The 13,750-nt window shown below is 45.6% G+C and overlaps 1 protein-coding gene across 1 annotated transcript in view; it reads left to right on the forward strand.

The window, feature by feature from the left end:
- Positions 1-13,750, forward strand: part of exoc4 (exocyst complex component 4) — a 707,051-nt gene that overhangs the window by 667,043 nt on the left and 26,258 nt on the right. Inside the window, exon 16 of the mRNA XM_072471115.1 lies at positions 1,274-1,433. Coding sequence (XP_072327216.1) covers positions 1,274-1,433 — 160 coding nt within the window. The remainder of the gene's footprint in view (positions 1-1,273; positions 1,434-13,750) is intronic.

Consider the following 13,750-nt stretch of genomic DNA (forward strand, 5'->3'; position numbering starts at 1 on the left):
AAATACATTTTTAAAAAGCTATGGGAGGGTGAGGGACGGGACAAGATTTGTTCTTGTAATTTCTGAAGGAACTAATGAGGAGAATACAGGAAATATTGGTGCCATACGAACATATGAGTTAGGCATTCAACCATTCAATCCTGCTCTGCTATTCAATAAGATCATGGCTGATCTGACTGTAATCTCCCACATACCCCAGAAACCTTTCATCCCCTTGTCTATCAAGAATCTGACTACCTCTGCCTTGAAAACATTCAAACACTGTGCTTCCATGCCTTTTGAGGGAGGGTGTACTAAGTCAAAGGAAATGAAGCATAGACCGTTCCAAAATTTTAGAAAATTATGCTAAATTTGACAACGGGAGCAGTTTATTTATTTCATGTTTGAAAGCTGTGACCTTGAAGTCTAAAGCATATGAACCAGGTTGTTCTTGGTGCAATTTCCTGTGTGGAGTTAGGGTAGCATAGCTACAATGGATCTGTGTATTGCTAAGCGAGGGAAGGGTAAAATAAGCTATAGTTCCTACTTGTAATCATTATGCAATGCGAATCAGAGAGAGGTAATGCTCCAGGCATGGCGGGGAAGGGCGTAGTGTACTGGCACTGAAAATGAAATGAAAACCGCTTATTGTCGCAAGTAGGCTGAAGTTACTGTGAAAAGCCCCTAGTCGCCACATTCCGGCGCCTGTTCGGGGAGGCTGTTACGGGAATCGAACCGTGCTGCTGGCCTGCCTTGGTCTGCTTTCAAAGCCAGCGATTTAGCCTTGTGCTAAACAGCCAAGGCAGTTGCAGCAGCAGTTTTGATTAAGGGGTCAGGGTGAAGCACCTCCAAACTGTGTAAATGGCAGATGATAAAAGACTCTGATTTGAATGTCAAATAGTTTTTAGATATTCACTGAGCTCATACAAAAATAATTACTGCTTGGGCTGGAACGAGAAGGTTGCTAGCACTCAAGAGAAACAGTCTTCCCTTGCTGCAAGAAAGGAAGGATAAAAAATATATTTTTAAAAGTAGCAACGACGTCTTATTGGTGTTGGGGATGGTGGTGGTAGAGTTGGTGATCGGCTGATGATGGAGCGAAATGCTGGATGCAAACTGTTCTTTCAGTGACCTAGCATCTCAAGCTGGACAGCTGAGGTGATATCAAGAGTGTGGACAGTCCCTTGTGTATCTTTCTGCATTTTTTCTGTGATGCTTCGTGACTAATATCAAAAGGTTAATTCTGGGAGTCATTCACTGTTTTTCTCTCCTCTTCTCCCCACCCCCCATATAGGCCTTGGCCACCTGATTTCCTGCATTTTGATCAATGGTGCACAGTATTTCAAGCGGATCAGTGAATCAGGGATCAAGAAGATGTGCAGGAACATATTTGTACTGCAGCAGAACCTGACCAACATCACCATGTCTCGGGAGGCAGATCTGGACTTTGCAAGGTTAGTAAATGAAAACTGATGACTGTTTCAGTAAGAAGAACCAAATACGACGACCATCATTTTTCTGTTTCCCGCTTTCCGATCGAGAAACCCATTTGCAATGAGGAAAGATAACAAATGCCAAATGTCCTTGTGGCTTGTTTCCAGTTATGGGGAAATCCAAATCACATTTCCGCTGGTTTCAAAAATGTCACTTTAGAAATCCCCACCCACATAACTGGTCACACCCCAGATCAAATTGATCACCATTGTCAGTTTCCAGTAATGTTTGGAACTCTCTTGAGTCCCTCAAAATTGAGCTTTAATAGCAATGACACGAACCAGACATATTTTAAAAGCTTTTAAACATTAAAAGATATTGAATATTCTAAGAAAGTGACTGTTGCATACCAGTGAAATTGGCGAATGGTTCTGTATAGTTTTTTTAAAAAGTAATTTCAGTTATTTAAAATTGCGATGCGCACAGGTAGTGGAGGAGACAATTACTAAAAATGCCCAACTTTGGTGATAAACCCGGGGTGGGATTTTCCAGCCATTCCCACCGGCAGGGTCTCCTGGTCCCGCCGGAGGCGATTTTCCCCCCGCCCCCCTACGGTGAGTTCCCCTGCGGTAGAGCTGACGAGCCATGCAAAACGGCGTAGACTTCGGCAGGCCCAGAAGATGGCACAGGCTGTCAATGGATAGCCCCCTCTGCCGTGGGAAACACGCCACAGAAGGTCCAGAAAAACCCAACCTCAGCTGCAGTAATAAAATTGTCCCAAATTACCACTCCGCAATAAAAAATATTCTTTGATATACTTCAAGGAAGAAGAAATACCATTGTATTCTGCATGCCGCCCAATAGCCTTGCTCCACGGGAGATTTTGTAATTGTGATTATGAAATTAAATTTGAGCATAAACATGAACCATAACTTCACTTCAGAAAATAAGCATAACTTTGAGTGCAACTTGCGTCAGGTAGCCGACTTTGAACCCCCACCCCCCGCACCACCTGGTATTCCAGCGTTGCACTTGTTATCATGTAAATTTGAACACACATGTCCAGGTTTAGGTGATGGAGCCCATGGCTGTCTTTACCTCAGCCAGACAATTCCCGCAAACTGGCTGGCACCAGGAGGAAATTCTGGACCATTTGTGTTTCACTTTGAGATTGCATAAATGTACATAGTTAGTCATAATGTCCTCTGCCGATGCACGTGGACAATTTATTTCAAAAAAATATATAATGCAGAAGCTGACACTGGAGAGTGAGCCTGCTCATGATTTGGGTCTAAGGGCCCACAGTTTGCTCAGGGATAGGACCTCAAATAATTAAAATTTTGAATCAGATATTGAATATTTTTAAATCTGTACAGATTGCATCACCTTGAACTCTGAGTTGCATCTTTGTGCAAAAGGTCAGAGCTATGTCTACGAACAGAAACTTTCAATTTTTGGTGGGAAAGTTTAATATGTTTTCTGTGAAGTGCCCTGTGGCTTGCGTGGGCCAAGCAAAAGCAATTTGTGACATTGCAATCATACATACACAAAAAAACATTATTGTCCAGATGAATTACAGGCTACACCAGTCGTGTATAAAAATTGTTTACAATGGATTCCATCCGAAGGGTAACGTATATTGCAGTAAAGAAATATAAATAGCACAAGATATTTTTGGATGAAGAAGACAATCAAGATTTTGTTCTCATATTCTCACATGAACAATCCTATCAACTTTCCATTACACTCTCCAGCTGTTTCCTAAATGATTCAATGTCTTTCCCTCAACTCCTTTTCCTGTTAACCTATTCCAGCTGTAGGCCACCCTCTGAAATTAAGTACTTATGGATGCCTATCCTCAATTTCTCCTTTACAACTCTCAATCCTGTTGCATCTGACAAGTAAATAAACAAACATTTAGGTAAAATCCAGATGAGATTGTCCATCTAGCTCTGTAAATAGTAATCTAATGCAATGTTGCAATTTCATAACAAAAAATTAGCTTTTTTGTAGCATGGTAGCACACGTGGCTAGCACTGTGGCTTCACAGCGCCAGGGTCCCAGGTTCGATTCCCTGCTGGGTCACTGTCTGTGCGGAGTCTGCACGTTCTCTGCGTGGGTTTCCTCCAGGTCCTCCGGTTTCCTCCCACAGTCCAAAGACGTGCAGGTTAGGTGGATTGGCCATGCTAAATTGCCTTAGAGTCCAAAAAGGTTAGGAGGGGTTATGGGGATAGGGTGGAAGTGAGGGCTTAAGTGCGTCGGTGCAGACTCGATGGGCTGAATGGCTTCCTTCTGCACTGTATGTTCTATGATTAATATTCAACAATGACTGATTTCAAAAGACATTGGATATTTCTAGGGTTGGGAGTGATGGCTTTCACTGTTTGCATGCCCTTCGAGCCAGGAATACACTTGACCTCCTTCTGCTTTCTGCATTTTCTGAACTCAAAAGAATTAGATAGTCATAAGAACATCAGTGAAATTTAAACACACGAGATACAAAATTCATCCCTCCATTGCAGTGTGTTTGCACTGTGCTGTCAGCTGTTATAGCTTGCAGTTTGGGTCAAGTGCCTGTTTGGGAGTCCTCTGTGTGTGCCAAAAGCAACTGAATGGATGTTATCCTCATGTCACACTACCCCTGCAGATGGCTGTGACACCCATTGCCCAATCGTATGCACTTCCACATCATTCACCAAAAATCAGGTTTTCAATTGCAAGATGGGCCAAGCACCCAGCTGGCGGATGGTGAGTTTTAATAACTTCTGCTATCGCAGAGTATCTGAGATTGCTGTGAAACGTTGTTGGAGATGATGTGGTACGTACCTGGATTTAGCAGGGATTGTGACTGCATTCTCACAGCGATGACAGATGGGTTGGTGACCTGTGCACACAATGACTGCAACAGGAGGGGGCGGGGGGGCAGCAGTAGGAATGCCTCTGGTCCTACAGTATGATGTAATGAGGTATTAGTGTCCACGGAGAGTGCAAGATCTGTATAATGTCCTTTGTGAAGTTGGAGCCAAACTCCTGCATGCTCCTTGACAATAACAATGGCTGTCTGGCAGGTCAATCAATCCACTCCATTCCATTTGCATGCCGATCAGCATTCCCCTGTGTGCAGCCCATTGAAATTTGAGTCTCCTGTAGCAGTACAGGTCAATGACTTCACCCTCTGATGAGCTGGCACATTAACCATCCCTTACCCCTACAGCCCACTCACACCTGGCAACTCACCACGTGCTGATTCCAACTCTCCAGCCTCAGAGGTATGTGTAATGGCAATATCTGAGCTGGTGGATGTGAGCTTCAGATCAAGCGAAGGGGCCTCTTCACCAGTACTGTAGTGTTCTGTTTCAGACACCCAAGCACTGTCACCCACTCACAAACCATCTGAGTATTGTCCCTGAGGGCCACCTGATCCCAAGATGCCATAACATCTCCACCTGTCCAGTTCCACCACTGGAACTTCCAGCACCGCATCTATGAATCTGGAGTTCCTTCTCTATCCCAAGTGTTTTTTAGAATTATAGAATTTACAGTGCAGGAAATAAGGTGGCAGCACATTTATCTGATGCCCATTGTGCACAGGAACTAATTTTCAGTCCACAGCTTTTGACATAGAAAGGACTTTATTTCCTATTGGTCAGACTGCATCATTTACCATTCCCCAGTAAAAAGCAATGGTAGGCAACCGACTTCAGCAACAATGACAAGGCTGTCTGCAATCAATATCAGCAATCTGGTTTATTAGTAAAGCATTGTTTCAAAAGATATGCACAGCTTCTTTGGAAATTTCTTTTTCAATACTGTTACATAGCAGTAAAGGATGAGCATCTGTCAGGGTTTTATTCGCACCCTGCTAAATCTGGGGAGTGTCTTTCAACACCACTCTCATGCCCTCAGACAGAATTGAATGTAAGCCTTATCTGACTACTAGAATCCAACTTCTTTCCCACTGCAACCTGACACATCTCTTCATATTGCTAATTTGGCCATTGATTCTCTGAACCTTGTTCTCATCCCAGTTTAGCACCATATCTTCCGCTTTTTTGTATCTTCAAGTCTTGAAATCTAGATTCATTGCGGTGTAGTTTGGCGTGACTCACATTTTCTCAGGACTCAAAACTCCAAGCTTCTGACCCTCCCATCTTCTTACAAGTCGTGGATTATGGGGGGCAGACAGGAAAGTGGAGTCAGCCATGACTTTTTTAAATGGTGGAGCAGACTTAAAGGGCTGAGTGGCCTACTCCTAAGTCCTCTGTTCCAAGCTTGGGATCACCTACATTTCAACTAGCTTCTCCCCAATCTCTTTAACCTTGGTGTCCTGCACTGTGGGCAATTGCCTTTCACTTGAACATCTGAATCAAAATACAGATTGTCACAGTGAAACTTTGCACGTGGGCCTTTTAATTTATTTATGCTCCACACGCAAACAGTCTGAAGTAGAACATTCTCGACTGAAAACACAATGCCTTTGCTTGCAAAATATTGAAGAACCTCCCTAAACCATCTTAATCAGTTTTACCTCGGGACATTGCTCTAATTGCAGTACATCTTCAGATAATTTGATATTTTATGAGTAATTATTTTTAATGCATAAAAGCCCTTCATATTTCTTTGCTTCGACCAATGTAGGGTTCACATATATTCTTCATATATTATTAGTTTCTCACTGTAGTTTTACCTGCTTGCTTCCTTTCCAAAGTAAATGCTTTTAACTTATTTTTACTTGTGCTGCGGACGCCACGACTTTCATACATTTGCATATCCACTGAGTAATTGTCTTTTAGACGCGGCGAAAGTAGTTCTCATCAGCTGAATTGCACGTTCAGAAGATACCATGTGAAATATTTAAAGCTTAATTTCTTCCCGTAGGCTTCCCAATCCATTCTGCTGATTAGTGTATTTATTGCAATAACTTTTATAGCTATCCAAAAAAAATTAACTGTAGCTTATGGCCTTGTCATTCTTACAAAGCAGATGGACTCTCAGACCAAGAGCAATGATAATTATATTTTGATGATGGTTGTCAGATCTATTAATTAGGGAGAAATAAGCAAAGAGTCAAGGAGGTTACACAAATATCTAAAATGTTCCTCTAATAAGATGAATTAAAATTAAGCGGTGAAAGCAAAAGATATGTGCTCATCGTATTATTTGGGTTAACTAAGCACAGGCTGGATCACAAGAGAGGCTGGCGTTAATAGTGATTTTGAAAGAAAGGCACTTGACCTCCAGCTGCACGGCAGGTTATGTATCCGGTTTGTGCTGGTGAAAATTGAGCCTTTAGTTGAAGGTAGCCCCACTCCCAACAATATTTGGCATTGAATTTGGGTATCTGGCTGATGAAAGAGATTGGTTAGTTGAAATGTAGGTGATCCCAAGCTTGGAACAGAGGATTTAGGAGTGGGCCATTCAGCCCTTTATGCCTGCTGATGGTCTCAACTCCACTTTCCTGACTGTCCCCTCCCCCCCCCAATTATCCGCGACTTGTGAGAAGAAGTGAGCATCGGAAACGTGGAATTTTGAGGTCCTGAGAAAATATGAGTCGTGGCAAACTACACTGCAATAAATCTGGATTTCAAGACTTTGAAGATGCAAAAAGGAGTAAGATGGGATGAGAACAATGTTCAGCGGATCAATGGCCAAAGTACCAATATCAAGAAATGAGTCCGGTTGTAGTGGCAGAGAAGTTGGATTCTAATGGTCGGATACGTTCAATTCTGTCCAAGAATATGAAGGCCTGCCACCTCATTACAGTCATTAACCTTCACCACAAAGAATAATCATTTTGAGATGGATTAAATTTGCAGCAGTTCAATTTTAGTTGAGCCCTGAATTCTTACCAGATCTTGTTGCCTGGTATGCATATCAAGCTACTCTTTCTGTAACCTAGGATGAGCATTGCTGTGGTTTGATTCATGTAGTGTCTTTGTACCCCACAGGCAAGCAAAACGGACGGCACATAGTGAGCTTCGGGTAACTATGTGAAATTCTTTTTAATTGATTGGTGATGTGCAGGGAAGCAGTTTGTGAGATTGCATCGGGATCAATGGCTGCTCCTAATTGTGTGTCCTGATTTGTCATGATATTCATTTAAAAAACATACAAGGAACTCTCTGTCACTCAGTGAGTGCAAATCAGGGATAGGAGGTTTTCCTCTGCCAGGTTTCTGACAAGTTGTAATTGATTCATTTTTTAAATGTTTTACCCCATCTTACCCTCTCTCGGGTTAAGACTGCTGGCCTCTGCTCACAACCTCATGCATCTCAGACAGCCATAGCTAAGACCAAAAATGTGAATGATGAGCCACAGCGTCAATTGTCCTGTCAGTGTTGTGTTATGTAATTTGGAATAACACAAGCTGCCACTTGATGCAGTTTTGAGTAAAAGATGCTCCAGACTTTGAAGTGAGTTCAATGTGTTTTATTGAACTATTAGCACAGTTCTCAATGAGTTTGACTCTCTGCTAATCTAAATGTAGTAACTCAGTCTGACTGAACCAGCCTTGCTCTAAGCCACGTGCTGGGGTGTGAAGCTGAGGATACGCCCTGTCTCAGTCTGTAGATGTCGGTCTGTGGAAAGAGGCGGGGTGTGAGTGCCTCATCCCTTTTATAGTGAGATACCCCTGAGTGTCCTGACTGCTCATTGGTCGTGTCCTATTCTATGTGTTCATTAGCTGCATGTTTGCATATCATGACATCTCCCCTTTTTAAAAATGTTTTGTTGTCGTATGTGAATGTATTTACATGTGAATGAGTCTGTCTAACGCGACTGACGGAGGACAACAGAACAGAGCAAACAAAACAATCGTTCACAAGTCCAGCCTCTGAGGCTTGCGTCTGATCCTGGTCGACCGCTGGAGAGGTGGCAGAGGGGACGACGGCGTCTTGACAGGCGGGATGGAAGCCTGACTGGTAGCCTCGTGGTGCGAGGTATCACGAGGTGGCAATTCAACATATGGAAATGGAGGAGAAAGTGGTTGCGGGCAGGCAACATTGCGCAGTGCCCGTCGATTCCTTCGCACGATGGAGCCATCAGCCATACGTACAACATAAGAGTGGGGCGCGGCCTGTCGAACATCGACAGCCGGGGCAGACCACCAACTATCTGGTATCTTGATCCTGACCGTGTCTGCCGGGGATAGCACGGCCAGATCGGTGGCATGGGCATCATAGCCCTGCTTTTGACGGTCGCTGAGCTGCTGCATCTTCTGTAGCACCGTGAGGTAATCCAGGTTGGGCAGGTGTATGGCTGGAAGCGTCGTCCGCAGGTCCCTGTTCATCAGGAGTTGAGCTGGCGACATGCCAGTGGACATTGGAGTCGCCCTGTACGCGAGCAGTGCAAGGTGTATGTCGGAAGCAGATCCGCGGGCTTGCAGTTGAGCTGTTTCACAATATGCACCCCTTTCTCGACTTTTCCATTGGACTGCAGATAGTGCGGACTGGAGGTGACATGCTGGAAATTGTATGACCTGGCAAACGTGGAGCATTCTCGACTGCTAAAGCACGGGCCATTGTCGCTCATGACGGTGATTGGGATGCCATGCCTTGAGAACATCTCCTTACAGGCTTTGATGATGGCCCGAGAGCTTCAGCACCTCAGGGTAATTCGAGAAATAATCGATGATCAATACGTAGTCGCGACCATTCGCATGAAAGAGGTCGATGCCAACGTTGGACCACGGAGAGGTCACTATGTCATGCTGTTGGAGCGTCTCCTTGCTCTGCACTGGCTGGAACCGCTGACAGGTAGCACAGTTCAGGACCATGTTCGTAATGTCCTGGCTGATGCCAGGCCAGTAGACAGCTTGCCAGGCTCTGCGTCTGCACTTCTCGACGCCCAGGTGTCCCTCATGAATCTGGCGCAGCACCGAGCTCTGAAGACTGAGCGGAATGACAATCCTGTCCAGCTTGAGGAGGAAACCATCAATCACCGTCAGGTCATCCTTCACATTGTAAAATTGTGGGCACTGCCCTTTCTGCCAGCCATTGGTGAGATTGTGGATGACGTGCTGCAAGAGGGGACTTTGGCTGTCTCATCACAGATGAGAGCTACCTTCTTATCTGTCGCCAGAAGAGTGCTAGCACACAGCTGCACCCGCGATTCGATGTGCTAGGTGATCTCCAGCGGCTCACTGGGCGAGGTGATGGAACAGGACAATGTATCAGCGATGATGAGCTCCTTGCCAGGTGTGTACACCAAGTTGAAGTCATACCTCCTAAGTTTAAGCAGGATTCTCTGCAACCGAGGCGTCATGTCGTTCAGGCCCTTGTGGATTATGTGGACCAGAGGCCTATGATCCATCTCAACAGTGCATGTCGGCAGGCCGTAGACATAATCATGAAATTTGAGGATGCCGGTGAGAAGACCCAAGCATTCTTTCTCAATCTGTGCATATCTGGTTTCAGTGGGCCTCATCGCCCTTGATGCATAGGCTACTGGTGCCCAGGATGATGTGTCATCTCGTTAAAGCAACACCGCACCGATGCCATCCTGACTCGCATCTGTGGATGTCTTTGTCTCCCGGTCCGGGTCAAAGAATGCCAGGACTGGTGCAGCGGTGAGCTTGGCTTTCAGCTCCAGCCACTCTGTCTGGTGTGCCGCCTTCCACTCAAAGGCAGTTGACTTTTTCACCAGGTTGCATAGGGCCGTGGTGTGTGTGGCCATGTTTGGAATGAACCTGCCCAGAAAATTGACCATACCCAAGAAGCGCAGCACCGCCTTTTTGTCCTCGAGGACCTTCATTGCCTCGATGGCCTTGATTTTGTCTATGTCCAGGCACACACCATGCTGTGAGATCTGGTTGCCTAGGAACTTGAGCGTCGATGTGCCAAAACAACATTTGGACCTGTTTAACTTTAGGCCGTTGGCATGTACACGGCGGAATACCTTCTGGAGACGGGACACATGTTCTTCAGGGGTCGTGGACCCTATGATGATGTCGTCCATGTACACACGAACCCCTTCAATGCCTTCCATCATCTGCTCCATGATGTGATGGAATATCTCCGATGCCGAGATGATGCCAAATGGCATGCGATTGTAGCAGTATCTGCCAAAAGGCGTGTTGACGGTGCAGAGCCTTCTGCTGGACTCTTCCAGCTGGATTTGCCACAATCCCTGTGATGCATCCAATTTGGTGAAGAAGCGCGCATGTGCCATCTCAGTCGTGAGTTCCTCCCGCTTCGGGATGGGGTAGTGTTCCCACATGATATTCGTATTGAGATCCTTGGGAACAATGCAGATGCACAGGTCCCCCGAAGGCTTTTTTACGCACACTATCGAGCTGACCCAGTCAGTCGGTTCGGTGACCTTGGATATGATGCCTTTTTGCTGAAGATGCTTGAGCTATGCCTTCAGGCGCTCTCTTAGTGGAGCAGGGACTCATCGTGGTGCGTGGACCACTGGCTTGGCATCAGGTCATAGCAGAATCTTGTATCGATACGGCAGCGTGCCCATCCCGTTGAACACATCTGGATACTGGGCGAGGATGTCGTCGATGCCGGCCTGAAGATCCACATGGGAGGATGTCATGGTGTAAACCCTTTAAATGAGGTTCAGCTGCTTGCAGGCGTGCACACCAAGTAGGGATGCCCTGTCCGGCTTAACAATTTCAAAGCGTAACCGTGCTTGTGTGTGTCAGTTGGATACGTGCAGATGGCAGGATCCCAGTGCCGTGATGGCATTCCCATTGTAATCCAGGAGCTTGCAGGCAGCTGGAAGGACCGTGGGGGGTTTCTTAATGCGTCTGAAGTCTACCTGCGAGAGGAGGTTGGCAGAGGCACCTGTGTCCAGCTTGAACTGGATGGGGCAGTGGTTGACCTTCATCACTGCTCGCCATTCGTCCTCAGAATCCACAGCTAGGATTGATTGGACTTGCGATATGTTTGGTGTAGAATATTCACACGTTGTAATAATGCCCACACGGTAGGCAATGTCCAGGCATTCATCATCTGAATCCGTTGCACTGCCGGGATCAGAATCCTGTAGGCGTTGTTTCACACTCCGGATGCGCCGTCGTCGGAATTGGGAGCGCTGGCTCCTGACTGGTGGTGCAGATCTGCACAGGGCTGCATAGTGGCCTGGCTTCCCGCAGTTTAAACAGCATCTGCCTCTTGCAGGGCAGTGTTTCTTTAAATGGGCGGTGTCACAGTTTGAACACGTCATGACGTCGGTGTCCTGACGCTCTGTGCGTCGTTGCACATGCGCAGTGCGGTTCTCAGACGTTTGCACCTGCACAGTGCGGGTTTCAGCCGCTTCATTATCCCGTTCGCATCGCGCATGCATTGGGCCCCGGGAAGAGCGCGCAAAATGGCCACTTTCGTCAATGTTGAGGCGCTGCATCCGGGAGTTGGCCTGCACACTCTCTGCCTCGTGGGAGGCTAGTCTATCATTTTCTGCGTTTTGTACTGGGAATAGCGGTTTTTAGCATGCTCATGCACTGTGCATGTTTTAATCACGACTGGCAGGGTCATATGCTTGATCTTCAGTAACTGCTCTCTCAGAGGATCAGAGTGAACTCCAAAAACGATTTGGTCTCTGATCATGGAGTCAGTGATATCACCGAAGTTACAGGATTGCGCTAGCAGTCTAAGGTTAGTTAAATATGAGGTGAAGGATTTGTCTTTACCTTGCAATCGCTGCTTGAATATGTAGCGCTCGAAGATTTTGTTGGTGTCCATCTCACAGTGGCTGTCAAATTTATCCAGGATGGTTTGAAACTTTGTCTTGTCCTGGCCTTCGGCGAAGTGAAAGGAGTTGAATATTTCCAAGGCGTGATCACCCGATGTGGTGAGGAAAAGAGCTATCTTCCGTGCATCAGACGCACCATTGAGGTCTGATGCTTCGACGTAAAGCTGAAATTTCTGCTTGAATGTCCGCCAGTTGGCACTGAGATTGCCGGAGGTCCTTAGCTGGTGAGGAGCCTGAATCTTTTCCATTGTGCCGGTATACATTCGCTGGTCATCACGGATCTTGCTGAGTTGAACTAACTAGATTGAACAGACTCCTGGTATCAGGTTGTGTTATGTAATTTGGAACAACACAAGCTGCCATTTGATGCAGTTTTGAGTAAAAGATGCTCCAGACTTTGAAGTGAGTTCAATGTGTTTTATTGAACTATTAGCACAGTTCTCAATGAGTTCGACTCTTTGCTAATCTAAATGTAGTAACACAGTCTGACTGAACCAGCCTTGCTCTAAGCCACGTGCTGGGGTGTGATGCTCAGGATACACCCTGTTTCACTCTGTAGATGTTGGTCTGTGGAAAGAAAAGGGGTGTGAGTGCCTCATCCCTTTTATGGTGAGATACCACCCCTGAGTGTCCTGACTGCTCATTGGTCGTGTCCTATTCTATGTGTTCATTAGCTGCATGTTTGCATATCGTGACAGTTAGAGGTTTTAATTTTTGCAACAATGGCTCAATAGTAGTCGTTATCTCACCTATTGAGTCAAAAAAAATCAAGTGTTCAAGCGGAACTTCACGTACCCAAGCATCTGATTTAGACTGACACTACAGTGCAGGACTGAGAAGAGTGCTGCACTATTGCAGATGTCAACCATTGGATGAGATTTTAAACTGAGGCCCTGTTTGCCCTCTCAGTTAGTGGTAAAAGATCAGCATGGCACTATTCAACGAAAAGCAGGTGAGTATTTTCAATTGTCCTGTTCAACATTTATCCATCACGCAACATACAAAACAAATTTTCTGGTAATTGATTTTATTGTTGTCTGTGAGAGTTTGCTGTGTTCAAATTGGAAGTTGTGTTTTCTACTTTACTACAATTCAAAATTACTTGATTGATTGTAAAGTATCCTGGGATATCCTGAGGTCATAAAAGGTGTTACATAAATGAAAATCTATCTTTCTTTCAGTGATTTTCTAATCCTCCCCCCTGCTTGGTCTTTCAAATGCCATGAATCATCCACAGCTGACCGGGTTAGCAGCCTGTGCTCTGATCTCAGCGTTGCTACAGTGTCAGCTTTTCTCTTGTTGCATTCTCTTGCCGGGTCATACTGGGCTTGTAGGTTCAACAACCCCTTCAATGCTCAAGTTCACAATCAAGGCTGACATGAAACCATGGCATGGCATGCAAAGAATTACACCTCTGCTGCCTCTGACTGTGATCAGCTAAAGATGTTTTTACATCAACACTTATGAAAGTACAGGCTGGGAGCCAGTTCCAATTCATCAAGGCAGCCCATTTCAATCCCCAAAGTTACCAGGTCTCCCTGGCAGCCGGTGTTGGTGAATTTGACTGAAGTTCACTATGTATTGCGTGGGATCCACGTGTCAAGGTCCTGTCTCCCTAATATGCCACTAAACACAGCAT

This window comes from Scyliorhinus torazame, chromosome 13, assembly GCF_047496885.1.
Source record: "Scyliorhinus torazame isolate Kashiwa2021f chromosome 13, sScyTor2.1, whole genome shotgun sequence".
NCBI lineage: Eukaryota > Metazoa > Chordata > Chondrichthyes > Carcharhiniformes > Scyliorhinidae > Scyliorhinus > Scyliorhinus torazame.